This window comes from Monodon monoceros, unplaced genomic scaffold (genome assembly GCF_005190385.1).
Source record: "Monodon monoceros isolate NGI ecotype Baffin Bay Population unplaced genomic scaffold, NGI_Narwhal_1 Super_Scaffold_5, whole genome shotgun sequence".
Classification (NCBI taxonomy): domain Eukaryota; kingdom Metazoa; phylum Chordata; class Mammalia; order Artiodactyla; family Monodontidae; genus Monodon; species Monodon monoceros.
In genome coordinates this window covers 60318705-60337413 of record NW_021703782.1, presented here as the reverse complement: position 1 = coordinate 60337413, position 18709 = coordinate 60318705, and the positions used below count along the sequence as shown (strand labels likewise).

Sequence of the window (18709 nt, the reverse complement as noted above, 5' to 3'; positions counted from 1 at the left end):
TTTCATAATATAGAAAGCTCTCCAACAAGTCAGTAAGAACATACCAAGAACTCAGTGAAAAACAGAGGAAGTAATACAGTAGCTCTTAATCACGTGAAAAGATGCTCAGTTGCATTCATAGTAAGAGAAATACAAATTAAAATGAACTCACACATCATTTTTCATCTATAAAATGGGCAGAGCTCAAGGAGTGTGATAATATACTCTCGTACATTGATGGTGAGTTGTCAACTGGTAAAACTTCCATGAAGGGAATTTGGCATTATCAATCAAAATTACAAATGTGGTTTTTGACCTAACAGCTCCACCTAGAATAACTGATCTTTCATGTTTCCTGACCCATGGAAAATAGTGTAGGTATCAGGTTATTCATTATATCGTTGTTTATAAGAGCCAAGGTAGAAAACAACCTGAATTCTGTCACTTCAAACTACTAAGTGGCTACTTTCAAAATGAGGCGAATATTTATGTCCAGATATGAAAACACCTCTAAGACACATGGTTAATGGGAAAATAGCAAAGTGAAGAGCATACTGTAATTTGTGTTAGTAATAAAGAGCTACTTGGATGATAGACGGAGACAGGTTTTTGCTAATATATGTTTAGAATATTTCTGGAAGGGTAACCAAAACCTCAGAGGCACACTCGATAGCTAGAAATTCGAGCTGGGGGAGAAATAAATTTTCTACCGTAACGTATCTTTGTACCTTTTGAATATTTTGTAGTGAATGTGTATTAGCTATTCAAAATAAATTGAACTCAGTAACAAATTCCTGCTTGAAACAAATCCCTTCCTCTTCTCTGCTACCTCTGTATTTTTCACTCACTTTTCTTGTTGTGCTTGCATATATAAATATTTATACCACCTACAAAACCATGAGCAACTTGAGGGCCGCAACTATGTCTCTATCAAGTTTTCATCTCCAGCATCTAGCATCTAGCACAGTGCCTTACACGTGGCAGGAGACTTTTTTTTTTTAAAGTGATGTCTTGAAGAGTGATGAAGACGTTTTCCTTGGAAGGAAGTCTGGTCACTAGATACAGCAGCTGAGCGGGGCTGCGATACCCTAAGAACATATACCCACCCATCCTGAGATTCCACCTTGAAATGTGTCCTTATCCTTTAAGAGAAGGGAGGGAGAGAGAGACAGAGACAAACAGAGAGAGACAAAGAGAGAGAAAGAAGCTGAGATAGATTTAAACATCACACTAGACTCCAGAGCAGTGCTGCTAAGGGGAATACATTTGGGGAAACAACGTGATCGTGTGACTGGATGGGAAGGAGATGATTTGAGATCTTCTATGATCGAAACAGAAGATAAATGCTGAGAGGAAAAGTGACTGGTCAGGAGGTCCACTTTAAGCATTCTGTTGCTACCTCTGTCCCTGTTCATGGCGGATTTACCTAGGGCAGAGGCTGCCACTTCAACAGTTAAGTGTCAAGACACAGGCATCTACATTCTATAGCAAATTCAGTTGATTTCATCTCAGCACAGGGACACCGGGCACTTCCTAAGGGCAGGGTTGGCTGACATTTTTATTAGCAATCATCTCTGCCACCTTCTGATTATCTACAGATTTAAGACCACATAATCATCCCCTAGGTCACAGAGTGGAGGGAGAGGGGGAGGAAACTGACTAAGAGGCTCTAAATCCCTCCTAACACTTGCTTCTTCCCTATCAGCAAGATTAGAGCAGTCAACAGCCGTCTGCCTAGGTGTTCAGACCCGGCAGGCTGGGCTGGGCTGGGCTGCCCAGGGCCTGAGGAGGGACAGCTCTGAGGGCGATGCTGTGGACCCCAGGTCTGCCGGGCCGGGCCGGTCTCTCTACAACAGTGCAGAGCACGTGATCCATCTACCAGTGGCAGTGAGCAGGCTGGAGACCTTACCACAACCAGGAGGGAAAAGGCAAGGGTCCACTTCCTCCAGCCATGCTGAAACAGAATGAGAGGAGGCGGTCTTGGGGCTACAGGTCCTGGCATACTACGGAGGGTGAAGACGCATCCCAGGCAGTGGGCAGCCAACAACGCAGGCGCATCTGCTCCGTGGGGGCCCTCCCGAGCTCCCAGGCCAGCTTCCCACCGTGGACCCAGGACTATTGTAGCTACTACATCGAGGAGGACACGGATACCGAGGAGGACCAGCAGTGGAAGGACGACCCGGCAGAGGAGGACCAGCAGCCAGGAGAGGCCACCACCGACCAAGGCGAAGGTGGCACCGACGCTCCGGTCGTGTCGTCCACTCTGAACGTGAACGTGGGCGGCCAGAGCTACCACCTGGAGTACGCCGAGCTGGCCAGCTACCCCAAGACGCGCCTGGGCCGCCTGGCCACCTCCACCAGCCGCAGCCGCCAGCTGGGCCTGTGCGACGATTATGAGGCGCAGACGGACGAATACTTCTTCGACCGCGACCCGGAGGTCTTCCAGCTCATCTACAACTTCTACGCGTCCGGGGTGCTGCTGGTGCGCGACGAGCTGTGCCCGCGCCGCTTCCTGGAGGAACTGGGCTACTGGGGCGTGCGGCTCAAGTACGCGCCGCGCTGCTGCCTCATCTGCTTCGAGGAGAGGCGCGATGAGCTGAGCGAGCAGCTCAAGATCCAGCGCGAGCTGCGCGCGCAGGCGCAGGCCGAGGAGGCCGAGGAGCTCTTCCGAGACATGCGCTTCTACGGGCCACAGCGGCGCCGCCTCTGGAACCTCATGGAGAAGCCCTTCTCGTCGGTGGCCGCCAAGGCCATCGGGGTGGCCTCCAGCCTCTTCGTGCTCATCTCCGTCGTGGCGCTGGCGCTCAACACAGTGGAGGAGATGCAGCAGCAGGCGGGGCAGGGTGCGGGCGGTGGCAACCCGCGGCCCTTTCTGGAGCACGTGGAGATGCTATGCGTGGCTTTCTTCACGCTGGAGTTCCTGCTGCGCCTGGCCTCCACGCCCGACCTGCGGCGCTTCGTGCAGAGCGCCCTCAACCTGGTGGACCTGGTGGCCATCCTGCCACTCTACCTGCAGCTGCTGCTCGAGTGCTTCACGAGCGAGGACCAGGTGCGCAGCAAGGACTCGCCGCACGAGCACGACATCGAGACCATGGGCCGCGTGGGCCAGGTGGGTCAGGTGCTGCGCGTCATGCGCCTCCTGCGCATCTTCCGCATCCTGAAGCTGGCGCGCCACTCCACCGGCCTGCGCGCCTTCGGCTTCACGCTGCGCCAGTGCTACCAGCAGGTGGGCTGCCTGCTGCTCTTCATCACCATGGGCATCTTCACCTTCTCTGCGGCCGTCTACTCCGTGGAGCACGACGTGCGTGGAACCAACTTCACCAGCATCCCCCACGCCTGGTGGTGGGCCGCGGTGAGCACCACGGCCCGTGGGCTTTCCCACCCACTTCCCCAGCCCGACAGACGCTGCTTCTCCCCTTCCTGGGTCATGCCACCTGCCTTGCTTTGTTCCCTCATCTTTGCCCTGCCTTCTTTAACGGCCATTGCTTTCTCCATTCCTTCGATGTCCCCAGCTTAAACAAAAGATAAAAACAACAAAACAGAAAAACCAAAAAAACAAAACAACAACAAAAAAAACGGGTAGGTGCTAAAGGGTTGGAAAGACGTAGTCCAAGAAATTTGGTGTGGTCCTAGTTATCTCCAAATCTAGATTTAGTCTTAATACCCCTGAGAGGCTAATTTTAAGGAATAATCATTGTTCACGTTCGTGGGAAGATTCATCATCGTCATTCTTGTTATTTGTCCCTTATTGAACACCTGTTGTCCTAAGTGATTTATAAAGCGTATCTTATTTCAGCATCACAACCATGTGAGGTGGTTAGGATCACTACTTTTTTAAGAGGAAAATTTTCCTGCAGATTTTGAAGGAAGCCGTCCATGTATGCAGGGGAGGAAATGAGACTTGGCTGAACAGCGTCAACCCTCACTGAAATCCCACTGGTTCTAGCTAAATCTGAGCATCTAACACTGAAACTTGCTCCAATGCCACAAAAATTCTTTCAGGACATGGCATTATTGCCCCATTTTACAGCTAGAGGAATTGAGGTGCAGATAATTTGAGTTATAATAATAATTTAGACACGCAGCTAAAGGTAGTCACGTGAGGACCGGAACCCAGGCCTGTCCAGTTGCAAAATGCATGCCCTTTCCACAGCCCAGCACTGCCTCTTTCAAGCTTTAGTATTTCTGCATGCCTTGCTTAATTTGCACTTAGTATATTAGTTATTTTTGTCATTTTCTTTGGTGTTTGCCTTTTATAATAGTTTATGCCATTTACTCAAATATCTGTGTTTCTGATATGCTAGACTAAATCCTTGGAAAATCCCTGAATCACTGGAAATGCTGATTGGGTCTTCTAAGATCAATGAACACGTTGACATACGTGCATAGGAAAGAACTGGGTGTATGCTTTCCTTATTTACTTTAAATAGATGGTTTGTAATGCCTTTAAAGACATTAAGCGAATATAACCAGTTTTTCCTATATTAGAAAGTGGATATTTTCAACACTGACATTGGATATGTTAGAACCCACAGTCTGGAGTTCTGATATGAACCTACCCAGGGCTCCTACTAATAGTGTAGTATAGTGGAATGGAAGATTTAGATTTAGATTCTTGTCCCAGATCTGCTAATAATTAACTGGGATCCTCCATGATTAACTGTGAAACCTCATTCCCTAACTCCCTATCTTCAGTTTCCTCATCTCAAAAGGGGAGGGTGTAGAGCTCTGCAATTCAGTGAGTCTTGCTTCCCTGGAAAGCAGAGCTCTCATATATACAACAAGATGTGTGAGCTTTCTTCAGTGATGGGATGATGTTAGGCTCTTCCAAACGAGCTGGCCAAATGCCGCTCCTCTGATCATATTCCAAATGACAAAAGGTCATCCCCATAGTAGATAAATCATGTGTACAGACGGGGGCTGATGAAGGATGATTTGTCCCCAGCGAATGACATTTACTTTGGAGGTGAGTAAAGCAAGGAGGGAAAAGAGAAAATCCACAGGCTGATGATATAATACCAAGTTTTAGAGAGTCAGGTTTCCATTCGTCCAAATATCTTAGAAGGCTAGCGTATGTAAGCTGCACCTAGTGAACTCTTTGACACTATATTCTGAATACACAAAACGTCTTTTACCTTTTGTATATTAATATAAAATTTTTGATAAGAATTCTATTCCTAATAATGGATTTTTCTTTTTAAAAAAATTCCTTAAGTGAATGCCTAGTGATCCCCTTTAATTTCTTGATGTGTTTATTGTTTAATAACATTTAAATTTTCAAATTATCCCCTTTTTAATATTAACAAAAATTATCTTACTCAAGGTCACTGTTTTCTATAGACTTTACAATAAAACTTGAATCACCATTCAGTTTCTATCTATAACAAATTTTACTAATTATTGCTTTTACCAATGTGAATTTTCTTTTGTAGCTATTAGCTCTATCAGGCACTATTTTCACAGGCCAGAATTTACACATGTCAACCTACCATTTACCAACCTTAAACTTTACCAATGACCTTCATCCATTTTATTCTCTGAGAATTATATATACTATTAAAAATCATTATGGATTAAAGACTGATAGCTTGTGTTTGTTTCTAAACTAACCTATGAAAACAATAGGAGCAACTCCCCTTGAACACTTGAGGACTGCTCTATTCCCCAGGACCAATATACTATTAACCCAATTCTTCTCTATACTTATTATGACATTGCATATTGTGTAGTAAGGGCCCTTATTTTCAATATAGCAAAGAGAAAAGAAGATGCCAAGTAAAAAGATGCAAAATATTAGGACCAATTCTCCACAAAAATCCATCTTCTTCATTCATTGAGCAACATTTTTTTTAACATCTCTATTGCAGTATAATTGCTTTACAATGGTGTGTTAGTTTCTGCTGTATAACAAAGTGAATCAGCTATAGGTATACATATATCCCCATATCCCTTCCCTCTTGTGACTCCCTCCCACCCTCCATATCCCACCACTCTAGGTGGACACAAAGCACCAAGCTGATCTCCCTGTGCTATGCAGCTGCTTCCCACTAGCTATCTATTTGGTAGTGTGTATGTGTCAATGCCACTCTCTCGCTTCCTCCCAGCTTACCCTTCCACCCCCACCCCGTGTCCTCAAGTCCATTCTCTATGTCTGCGTCTTTATACCTGTCCTGCCCCTAGGTTCTTCAGAACCATTTTTTTAAGACTCCATATATGTGTGTTAGCATACGGTATTTGTTTTTCTCTTTCTGACTTACTTCACTATGTATGACAGACTCTAGGTCCATCCACCTCACTACAAATAACTTAATTCATTTCTTTTTATGGCTGAGTAATATTCCACTGTATATATGTGCCACATCTTCTTTATCCATTCATCTGTCGATAGACACTTAGGTTGCTTCCATGTACTGGCTATTGTAAATAGAAATGCAGTGAACATTGTGGTACATGACTCTTTTTGAATTTTGGTTTTCTCAGGGTATATGTCCAGTAGTGGGATTGCTGGGTCATACAGTAGTTCTATTTTTACTTTTTTAAGGAACCTCCATACTGTTCTCAATAGTGGCTGTATCAGTTTACATTCCCACCAACAGTGCAAGAGGGTTCCCTTTTCTCCACACCCTCTCCAGCATTTACTGTTTGTAGATTTTTTGATGATGGTCATTCTGACGGGTGTGAGATGATATCTCATTGTAGTTTTGATTTGCATTTCTCTAATGATTACTGATGTTGAGCATCCTTTCATATGTTTGTTGGCAATCTGTATATCTTCTTTGGAGAAATGTCTGTTTAGGTCTTCTTCCCATTTTTGGATCAGATTGTTTGTTTTTTTTGATATTGAGCTGCATGAGCTGCTTGTATATTTTGGAGATTAATCCTTTATCAGTTGTTTCATTTGCAAATATTTTCTCCCATTCTGAGGGCTGTCTTTTCATTTGTTTTATAGTTTCCTTTGCTGTGCAAAAGCTTTTAAGTTTCATTAGCTCCCCTTTGTTTATTTTTGTTTTTACTCAATTTCTCTAGGAGGTGGGTCAAAAAAGATCTTGCTGTGATTTATGTCATAGAGTGTTCTGCCTATGTTTTCCTCTAAGAGTTTTATACTGTCTGGCCTTATATTTAGGTCTTTAATCCATTTTGAGTTTACTTTTGTGTATGGTGTTAGGGAGTGTTCTAATTTCATTCTTTTACATGTAGCTGTCCAATTTTCCCAGCACCACTTACTGAAAAGGCTGTCTTTTCTCCATTGTATACTCTTGCCTCCTTTATCAAAGATAAGGTGACCACATGTGCATGGGTTTATCTCTGGGCTTTCTATCCTGTTCCATTGATCTATATTTCTTTTTTTGTGCCAGTACCATACTGTCTTGATTACTGTAGCTTTGTAGTATAGTCTGAAGTCAGGGAGCCTGATGCCTCCAGCTCCGTTTTTCTTTCTCAAGATTACTTCAGCTATTCGGGGTCTTTTGTGTTTCCATACAAATTGCAAAATGTTTTGTTCTAGTTCTGTGAAAAATGCCTTTGGCAGTTTGATAGGGATTGCATTGAATCTGAAGATTGCTTTGGGTAGTATAGTCATTTTCACAATGTTGATTCTTCCAATTCAAGAACATGGTATATCTCTCCACCTGTTTGTATCATCTTTAATTTCTTTCATCAGTTTCTTACAGTTTTCTGCCTACAGTTCTTTTGTCTTCTTAGGTAGGTATATTCCTAGATATTTTACTCTTTTTGTTGCAATGGTAAATGGGAGTGTTTCCTTAATTTCTCTTTCAGATTTTTCATCATTAGCATATAGGAATGCAAGAGATTTCTGTGCATTAATTTTGTATCCTGCTACTTTACCAAATTCATTGATTAGCTCTAGTAGATCTTTGGTAGCATTTTTAGGATTCTCTTTGTATAGTTTCATGTCATCTGCAAACAGTGACAGTTTTACTTCTTTTCTGATTTGGATTCCTTTTATTTCTTTCTTGTCTCTGATTGCTGTGGCTAAAAGTTCCCAAACTATGTTGAATAACAGTGGGTGACAGTGGGCAACCTTGTCTTGTTCCTGATCTTAGAGGAAATGGTTTCAGTTTTCACCATTGAGAACAATGTTGACTGTGGGTTTGTCATATATGGCCTTTATAATGTTGAGGTAGTCTCCCTCTATGCCTACTTTCTGGAGAAGTTTTATCATAAATGGGTGTTCAATTTTGTCAAAAGCTTTTTCTGCATCTACTGAGATGATCATATGATTTTTATTCTTCAGTTTGTTAACATGGGGTATCACATTGATTGATCTGCATATATTGAAGAACCTTTGCATTCCTGGGATAAACCTCACTTGATCATGCTGTATGATCCTTTTAATGTGCTGTTGGATTCTGTTTGCTGGTATTTTGTTGAGGATTTTTGCATCTATGTTCATCAGTGATATTAGCCAGTAGTTTTCTTTCTTTGTGACATCTTTATCTGGTTTTGGTATCAGGGTGATGGTGGCCTTGTAGAATGAGTTTGGGAGTGTTCCTCCCTCTGCTATATTTTGGAAGAGTTTGAGAAGGATAGGTGTTAGCTCTTCTCTAAATGTTTGACAGAATTCACCTGTGAAGCCATCTGGTCCTGGGCTTTTGTTTGTTGGAAGATTTCTAATCACAGCTTCAATTTCAGTGCTTGTGATTGGTCTGTTTATATTTTCTATTTCTTCCTGGTTCAGTCTCGGAAGGTTGTGCTTTTCTAAGAATTTGTCCATTTCTTCCAGGTTGTCCATTTTATTGGCATAGAGTTGCTTGTAGTAATCTCTCATGATCCTTTGTATTTCTGCAGTGTCAGTTGTTACTTCTCCTTTGTCATTTCTAATTATGTTGATTAGAGTCTTCTCCCTTTTTTTCTTGATGAGTCTGGCTAATGGTTTATCAATTTTGTTTATCTTCTCGAAGAACCAGCTTTTAGTTTTATTGACCTTTGCTATCATTTCCTTCATTTCTTTTTCATTTATTTCTGATCTGATCTTTATGATTTCTTTCCTTCTGCTAACTTCGGGGTTTTATTTGTTCCTCTTTCTCTAATTGCTTTAGGTGTAAGGTTAGGTTGTTTATTTGAGATGCTTGTTTCTTGAGGTAGGATTGTATTGCTATAAACTTCCCTCTTAGAACTGGTTTTGCTGCATCCCATCGGCTTTGGGTTGTCGTGTTTTCATTGTCATTTGCTTCTAGGTATTTTTTTATTTCCTCTTTGATTTCTTCAGTGATCCCTTGGTTATTTAGTAGCATACTGTTTAGCCTCCATATGTTTGTATTTTTTACAGTATTTTTCCTGCAATTGATATCTAGTCTCATAGCGTTGTGGTCAGAAAAGATACTTGATATGATTTCAATTTTCTTAAATTTACCAAGGCTTGATTTGTGACCCATGATATGATCTGTCTTGGAGAATGTTCCATGAGCACTTGAGAAGAAAGTGTATTCTGTTGTTTTTGGATGAAATGTCCTATAACTTTCAATTAAGTCCATCTTGTTTAATGTATCATTTTAAGCTTGTGTTTCCTTATTTATTTTCATTTTGGATGATGTCCATTGGTGAAAGTGCGGTGTTAAAGTCATGTTACTGTCGATTTCCCCTTTTATGGCTGTTAGCATTTGCCTTATGTATTGAGGTGCTCCTATGTTGGGTGCATAAATATTTACAATTGTTATATCTTCTTCTTGGATTGATCCCTTGATCATTCTGTAGTGTCCTTCTTTGTCTCTTGTAATAGTCTTTGTTTTAAAGTCTCTTTTGTCTGGTATGAGAATTGCTACTCCAGCTTTCTTTTGATTTCCATTTGCATGGAATATCTTTTTCCATCCCTTCACTTTCAGTCTGTGTGTGCCCCTAGGTCTGAAGAGAGTCTCTTGTAGACAGCATATATACAGGTCTTGTTTTTGTATCCATTCAGCCAGTCTATATCTTTTGGTTGGAGCTTTTAATCCATTTACATTTAAGGTAATTGTCGATATGTATGTTCCTATTACAATTTTCTTAATTTTGGGGGGTTTGTTATTGTAGGTCTTTTTCTTCTCTTGTGTTTCCTGCCTAGAAAAGTTCCTTTAGCATTTGTTGTAAAGCTGGTTTGGTGGTGCTGAATTATCTTACCTTTTGCTTGTCTGTAAAGGTTTTAATTTCTCTGTTGAATCTGAATGAGGTCCTTGCTGGGTAGAGTAATCTTGGTTGTAGGTTTTTCCCTTTCATCACTTTAAATATGTCCTGCCAATCCTTTCTGGCTTGCAAAATTTCTGCTGAAAGATCAGCTGTTAACCTTATGAGGATTCCCTTCTATGTTACTTGTTGCTTTTCCCTTGCTGCTTTTAATATTTTTTTATTTAATTTTTGATAGTTTGATTAATATGTGTCTTGGTGTGTTTCTCCTTGGATTTATCCTGTATGGGACTCCTGCACTTCCTGGACTTGGTTGACTATTTCCTTTCCCATATTAGGGAAGTTTTCAAACATAATCTCTTCAAATATTTTCTCAGTCCCTTTCTTTTTCTCTTCTTCTTCTGGGACCCCTATAATTCAAATGTTGGTGCATTTAGTGTTGTCCCAGAGGTCTCTGAGAATGTCCTCAATTCTCTTCATCCTTTTTTCTTTATTCTGCTCTGTGGTAATTATTTCCACTATTTTATCATCCAGGTCACTTATCCATTTTTTTGCCTCAGTTATTCCGCTATTGATTCCTTCTAGAGAATTTTTAATTTCATTTATTGTGTTGTTCATCATTGTTTGTTTGCTCTTTAGTTCCTTTAGGTCCTTGTTAAACGTTTCTTGTATAGTCTCCATTCTATTTCCAAGATTTTGGATCATCTTTACTATCATTACTCTGAATTCTTTTTCAGGTAGACTGCCCATTTCCTCTTCATTTGTTTGGTCTGGTGGGTTTTTACCTTGCTCCTTCATCTGCTGTGTATTTCTCTGTCTTCTCATTTTGCTTATCTTACTGTGTTTGGAGTCTCCTTTTCGCAAGCTGCAGGTTCGTAGTTCCCATTGTTTTTGGTGTCTGTCCCCAGTGGCTAAGGTTGGTTCAGTAGGTTGTGTAGGTTTCCTGGTGGAGGGGACTAGTGCCTGTGTTCTGGTGGATGAGGCTGGGTCTTGTCTTTCTGGTGGGCAGGGCCATGTCCAGTGGTGTGTTTTGGGGTGTCTGTGCACTTAGTATGATTTTAGGCAGCCTGTCTCCTAATGGGTGGGGTTGTGTTCCTGTCTTGCTAGTTGTTTGGCATGGGGTGTCCAGCACTGGAGGTGAGCAAGATTATTTTTGAGCACTTAGTGTGCCGAGGAGTATTCTAAATACTAGGGATACCGAGTAATAAGGGAAAAACCAAAAAAAAAGGTGAAATTTTTTCCCCCATGGAGTTTACATCCTAATGGAGAAAGATAATAAATCATTTAAGATATGAGTGTGTCTTATATAGGATAATAGGATAGAGAGTGATGTGGGTGGCAGAATCTACCTTTGATGGACTAGTGGAATAGTCAGAGAAGCCTTCTTGGAGAAGATGACATTGAACTAAATCTTGAATGCTGAGAAGGAAGTCATCTAAATAGATGTGACCAAGCAGACATGAGAATCCGAGAAGTAGAATCCTAAAAGTAACTCTGATCCAATAGTCTCCAAGCATTTTATTTATCGTACATCTCATAATTTAAAAAATTCTGAGCACACACCCATGATAAATATGTGTTTAGTTAATCATAAGTTAGAAGCTATTTATTGCTATAATAACAATGCCTCACAAACCACCCCAAAATTCAGTGGCTCGAAATGTCAAGCATCTATTTGCCTTGTGAGTTTGCAAGTCAGTAACTCAGAATGGTTTCAAGTACAGGGTTAGAAGAACCTTGGACTGGTATCAGCTGCTCACATCACAGTCTGATGGTCAGCTGGCTGACAGCTGGATGGAGAAGGAGACTAGGTCTTTCATCATCCAGCAGGCATGTATCCATGGCCGTGGCAAAGGGCAAGAGAGAGAGAGTGCAAGCCCAATCATGCAAGCACTGATAAGCTTCTGTTCATGACACTTGCTCAACTCATTGGCCAGAGTGAGTCACAAGGCCAAACTCAGAGTCAAAGGGAAAAGCAGGTTAGCCCACTCACTGTAGGAAAGCAATGCAGAGTTTTATGGCAAAGAGCTTGGATACAGGAAGATACAAAGAATTGGGTCCAGTAATACAATCATTCTACTGCATTAAGATATTACTGCTCAAATATATTATGTGTATCAGAAAACATACACTCACACGTTGAAAATGTAAAGAGGTAAAGAGAAACAGGATCGATATTTTCTTGCCCCACTCCAGTGCTGTAGCCCTTGTGGTATATTCACCCGCATTAGGGACAGGTTCTCTAATCCTTCCCTCCATGTGTTTTTAGTACTCTCAGACAACCCCAAAATCTGACTTGTTTTTAATAATCTCGCCTCTATCTATGCCAAGGATCCTGCAACCTTCCTCTGTAATTCAACTCGGGGTTTTAAGAGAAACACAGTAATTTTCATTATTGTGAATTCTCCTACAGCTGCAGAACAAATCCCTCATGGACACTCATGTCTGCAAATGCTCATGCATTAGGATATAAGATAGACCCATCCTACTCGTCTGTCAAATGGAGGTTATTTGTCAGCACTAATGTAATAGGAAACATATGTAAAAACACTAGCCTGTACTCTATCCTCAATAAATAGAAGCTACCATATCTGACTAGTCGATAGCCTTTATCACATGGAAGCAATAACCTTTGCTTCCAGATTCATTTTTGGGAAAAGAAAACAGAAGTGATTCCTTCTCTCCTGGGGAAAAGAGAGAGGCTGTAAGATGCACAAAAGGGTCAGCCGTTCCATCTTGGGAGAGTTTCCGAGTGTCCAAACAAACAGGCCCATGCCTGGAGCAGCTCCAGCCGTGTTGGGACTCTCCGGGTTGCCTGGGTGTGGGAAATGCTCCGCATAGCTCAACAAGAACAATTAGCTCTATGATGAAGCCGTAAGCTTTGGCCTCTGTTGTGGCTATGTTTTTAAGGAGAAAAGGACAATTGGACTGTTCAACAGACCATTTCCTTCTGAGCTTTCCAGAGCAAGTTACAGCTGTAGAAACTAAATAGGAAACTATGTCATGAACTCATTTCTTCCAAAATTAATGAAAACTGTCTCTAGGTGAAGCATCAGATAGCTGTAGCCCAGAGACCTTGTTTCTATCTTTGTTCTCCTCAAGCATGCTATCATTTCCTTGCAAATAGGTGGCACTTAGAAGATCACTGAGATTAATTTTATCTTGTTTTATTTTTATTGATGGCCTGCTTGCTTTGAGAAGACCCCTTTGGAAGGTGAATTAGGATAACAGAAAACAAAACGTGGGATATTTTAAACAGAAGGAATTTTATACAGGGAGATAGATACATAGGCTGGAAGAGCAAAAAGGAGAAAGTGAGATAACCCGAAGATTGGTAACTGTAGGAAAGAGTGTTGGCCCCAGAACTGGGGAGACAAATGGGAGAAGGTAGAGTTACTGGAACCTAGGAGTACAGAGAAGGAACCACTGTGTAGCTGTTGCCGGACCCCTAAGATGGCATCACGAGGCTGGTGCTGGGTGTGCTGAAAGATGCCTGAGCCATAGCTATCTGCTGTTGTTGAAGGATGATGACAGAAACCAGAAGCAGGAAGAGAGACTCTTACTCCCTCATTCCATCTTCTAGTCTCCCAACCGTGTCTCTCATTGGCAGAACCTAAGCAGAAGACAGCAGGCAAGGAAATCTGAGAAATGTAGTTTGCATCCCCCCAGCCGCTGAATTACAAAAAAGAGAACAGAAGGGTATCGGGCTTAGGGCTGAGAGATAATGAGTAAATGTCCGGCACAGAAGGCATTAAAGTTCTCCTAGCTTCTTCAGAAAAAGCACAGGAGCCATAAAGCGGGGCAAAGGCTCTTAGGCACTTTTATGACTTTTGATCTGGCCGACTCCTGATTTTGGGGTGGTCCCCTTTTGTCTCTCTAAACTCCTCCTGTTGGCCAATGTAACTTGAGCGGGACATGATAGAATTGTAGAGGGCAGGGAGAAGTAGCAAGTAAGCTGAGGGTGTGGAAGGCATTGTCACTATTTCTAGGAACAGATCCCGAACTTGCCTTAGCTTCTGCACACCTCCCCCTTATTGTACAATTTATGTACATGTCAGAACTTTCATATACGAATGAGACCGGTTGTTCTTTTCAAGGTGATTACCCATGACCTCATTCTAACAGTGTTTCCACTGATCAAAACATTTTCTGAATTCCACTGGGGAATTATCTCCAGCGCCTGTGACATGTCCATTTATTAATACTTCTTTGTAGTGGGGCTAAATCTTTACTTTTTTGAAGGTGGATTCGATATTTTTAAATAGTCAAGACCCTTGAGTTGAAGACCGGCACCTAGAGTTAACCCTCAAGGGGGATAAGAACACTTGTTTCAAGGTCATGCCACTGAATCCTCTGTGCAGATTATAATCCCAGAGAGGAATTCCTAAAATATTTGTAGCAACAGCAGCTTGGGTAAGCTAAGTAGAGCCTTTGAAGCTAAGTCCTTTAAAGGACAATATGCATTGAAGTATGTAATAATTTTAACCAGAAAATGTTAGTCTTTACCACCTCGAATTCTTTGGGAAAACTAAGAAGAGGTGTTAATCCTTTTGAAAAATCAGTTTTATTCCCTGAGATCATAATTTCTAGATGCAGGGATTACTGGGTGCTAAAATGTAATCCGTGCGTAGGTCATTATGAAGGAAATAAACATTCCTCGCTGAAGGAGAAATTCAAGTACAGTTATTCTAAAGTTTCAGAGAAAAACTGGTTACTTGTTCTCCTTGTAAGGTTTAGTGGGTCAGGATTTGCTGATCAGTGGGTGAGCTGCTAGGGAAAGGTTACATTCTGGCTTTGGGGGGTCCAATGGCTAGGGAAAATAGGTAAATTTTCAACGGAATGGTAAGTTTCCAGAGTGGCTGGGCCAGTCAGTTTTTTCAGGATATTAAGACGGATTGCAGAAATTTCAGTCACATTTCCAAACCCCACTCCTGCTAATGTGAGAACTCACTCTGGGAGGTCACTTTGGTCCTTCTGGGAGCTTCCATCTTTCATGCTTATTCAGGGAGAAATGGTTTGGCCTGTGGAACATGGAGGAAAAGTTTCCCAAAGCCAAGGAATCCAGAGTTCCTCTGGAGCCAAGAAGCAAGAAGCAGATCAACGGTTGAGTCAAACAGACAGTGCATAAATTAGCTACGCATTTTGAACAAATTCTTCAGAATCAGTCATACAGAGTCTCGTAGCAGAAGAGATCTTTTCTCTAAAAATAGAGATCCAAGACATACAAAAATATTTAGACCATATTATGCACATCAAATATTTAATCTTCCTTCAGCCAATTCTCTTTGCTTTTGACCTTTTGCTCAAAGTTCAGCCAAAAAAAGAAATTGGGGTTGGGAGGGGAGCAAAGCCAGTGTGGGGACTGAGCAGAGGTTTAAATTAGGTACTTTGTCTCAATTACTTTCCTTCCTCTGCATCCTCCTATCTCCAACCCTCCCCCAATCCTGGACCCTTGAGGGGCTGGTTTACACCAAAGCCTCTGCTTCGGCCCTGCATGGATGCTTCCTGTTCTGAAACTACCCCTTCCTGTCACTTGCTCTTATATCCAGACTCCCTTTAGGCCTCCTCCAGGGAAGGTCAACTGACTAAACATTCACACAGAGGTGCAAGTGACAGGGTTAGCGACAAATGAAAGCTATTTGCACACCTGGACAGAGATCTGACTCGGGTTCTTTTACTTTCAGTGTGGCCAGTGACAAGAAATGCGCACGCACACACACACACACACACATACAGCAAGCTTTTTTTTTTTTTTTTTTTTTTTTTGTTAAGATTAGCCCACAATCTTATTTTATCACTGCCTCTCAGGGCCCTTTGGTCGAGAAGGTGGGAAAACCAGATTCTCTACTGGAGAAAGAGTGTCCCCCACCAATCTCCCTCACACAGCATTCGCAGGAGCCAGGGAAGAGCTTCTTTCCACAGCCCGCTGGTCTAACAAGCACAAGAACTAACATTATCCCTCACAAACCCTGTGCGGCTCCTTCAATTCCTGTAACAGTCCTATGAGGTGCGCACTATTATTCTCTCCACGTTTCAAAAGTAGAAACTGAGGCAGAGAGAATTTAGGCGACTTGCCCAAATCCCACAGCTGGGAAGTGGATTCAGACCCATGTGGCCTAGTGCCACACCTGCTTCCTTAACCTAGTCGACACCCTCCTGCCTCTGTTAGATGCTGCCTTGTGTTTTTCCACTGTGAGAAGGGCAGCCCAGCCCTCAGCAGTTCTCTCCCCAGAGACGGAGTAGTGAGAGGTAGTGTGCCACCCACCCCAAGAGGAGTTGCAACCTTCCCCTTTTTAAGGGCTGGATGGAGCTCTGGTTCTAATCAGCTCCACCAGATTTGCCCAGCTGGCCCACTTCTCCATTTCATTCTAACTAATCAATCATACTTACTCTGAGTTCAAATTAATCCTTACATCATCGAAACAAAAATGTCTGCATTTCTAAGTTAAAGGCTGTCTCTGTACAGATCAACAGGGTGACTGTACATTTCATAAAAGCATATGCTGGAACACTGTGCGACAACACGATGAAGCCAATGTTGCCCCCTGGAGTTGTGCGATGCACAATTTTTTCAACTGTCATCAACAGCCCTGCCTAAAAGGCGTCTAGTAATTTTGCCAAGAGTCTGGGGACCAAAGGGAGTCTTAGGACATGAGGCATGAAAAACAGGCCCCGAGGGCTTCCCTGGTGGCACAGTGGTTGAGAGTCCGCCTGCCGATGCAGGGGATACAGGTTCGTGCCCCGGTCCGGGAAGATCCCACATGCCGCGGAGAGGCTGCGCCCGTGAGCCATGGCCGCTGAGCCTGCGCTTCTGGAGCCTGTGCTCCGCAACGGGAGAGGCCACAGTGATGAGAGGCCCGTGTACCGCAAAAACAAAACAAAACAAAACAAAACACAGGCCCCGAGAGATTTTTCTGGGTTTTCTCCGGCTACATCGACTGATAACTAGTCCCATGTGGGTATCTGCATTTTAAAACAGAAGCTTGTTAACCTAAATAAATCTCTAATTAGTGGAATTTAAAGCAGTGTGCCAAGTGTGATGGGAAGACTTTCATGCAGGGTGAACATATTTTTGGTCGGTGACATCTTACAAAAGTCCCATCGCAAAATAATGAGTGTGTTTCTCCAGACATTTGCAATTAAAGCACCTTCATATAAAATATCTCATTTGAACTGCCTAACAACTCTGAGAACTATTACAACTGTCTCTATTTTAAGGATGAGAGAAGGACCACAGAGGAGGTTGCTTAATGCTTTTTGCGTGCCTGACAAAGTGTGTGTGAAGTGCTTTATAATCATTTTCCTATTTAGTCTTCACAAGAATCCTGAGAGTCAGTTATTATCCCCCCGTTTTAGATGGAGGAACCAAGGCTTAGAGACCCTGAATGTTTTGCCCAAGGTCACTCAGCTGGGAAGGGTCAGAGTCAGGACTTGAACCAGGTCTGACTGGTTCTAAGCCTCAAGCTCTTTCCCGTACGTGTATCATGTAGGCAAATCCAGGGACTCTGTCCTAAATTTGGCCCCAGCTGAAGGGAGGCAAAGACCTACCTTTATTGAGCCTATTCTACACCAGGAACTTCACACACATTATTCTTCTGTGCCCTTCACAACAACCCTTTAAAGTAGATATAACTCCCCTGTATTGTAAGTAAGAAAATTGATAAGTGATAGGGTTTAAACCCAAGCCTTTCAGCTCCAAAGCTTATGTTCTCTCCATGCCCCAGGTCTTGCAGGCCACCTTTCCAGTACCTCCTAAAGCTGACTCCGTGAGGAGCTGTTATACAACCACGTGCACCTTCATCAGGACGGAAGACACCTCTCCCTGCCTGGTTCTCTCCCTTTCTTCTCCTCGCTCTCGATGCTGACAATTCCATTCTACTTTCCTTCCCTCACAGGTGAGCATCTCCACTGTGGGCTATGGAGACATGTACCCAGAGACTCACCTGGGCCGGCTTTTTGCCTTCCTCTGCATTGCTTTCGGAATCATCCTCAACGGGATGCCCATTTCCATCCTCTACAACAAATTCTCCGATTACTACAGCAAGCTCAAGGCTTACGAGTACACCGCCATACGAAGGGAAAGGGGGAACGTGGAGTTCATGCAGAGAGCCAGAAAGAAGATAGCTGAGTGCTTGGCTGGAAGCAACCCACAGCCCAACCCAAGGCAAAATAATTAATATTTGTTAGGATGTGCGGCTGGTCGATGCCATGAATTTCAAGGCTTCCTTCCTCCTTCCTCTTTTTTTTATTATCAGGATTAACAGTGAAAGGACACGTGAAGCAGACGTACACAAAAGGCGTTCAGTTCACAAAAATCTACCTCTAGAAATGTTCATTTTGGCCCAAACTCAGACTGCCTCATGTTACTCTGTAACTAACAGTGTTGTGTAAGATACTGACCTTCCCAATGACATTGATATTGAAACCTCCTTGAGAGGAGCGACAGCTTAGATTTCTCTTGCAGCTTCTCATGGCTTTTCAATAAATACTTTTGGACTTGAGTTGACTTGAGAAGAATTTCCCTGATTGAAAGAAAAAAGCATTCTTAATTGTCTAGAGAGAGGGAGTGGTGCAGCAGAAACTATATGAGCTTTGGAACTAGTTAGACCAA

At 42.7% G+C, this 18709-nt stretch overlaps 1 protein-coding gene across 1 annotated transcript; it reads left to right on the top strand.

The window, feature by feature from the left end:
• The first annotated feature begins 1930 nt into the window (after positions 1-1930).
• Positions 1931-18275, top strand: KCNV2 (potassium voltage-gated channel modifier subfamily V member 2). The gene is made up of 2 exons (XM_029203952.1): positions 1931-3331; positions 17994-18275. The coding sequence occupies exons 1-2, from the start codon at positions 1931-1933 to the stop codon at positions 18273-18275; spliced, it is 1683 nt and encodes a 560-aa protein (XP_029059785.1).
• Positions 18276-18709: the final 434 nt, after the last annotated feature.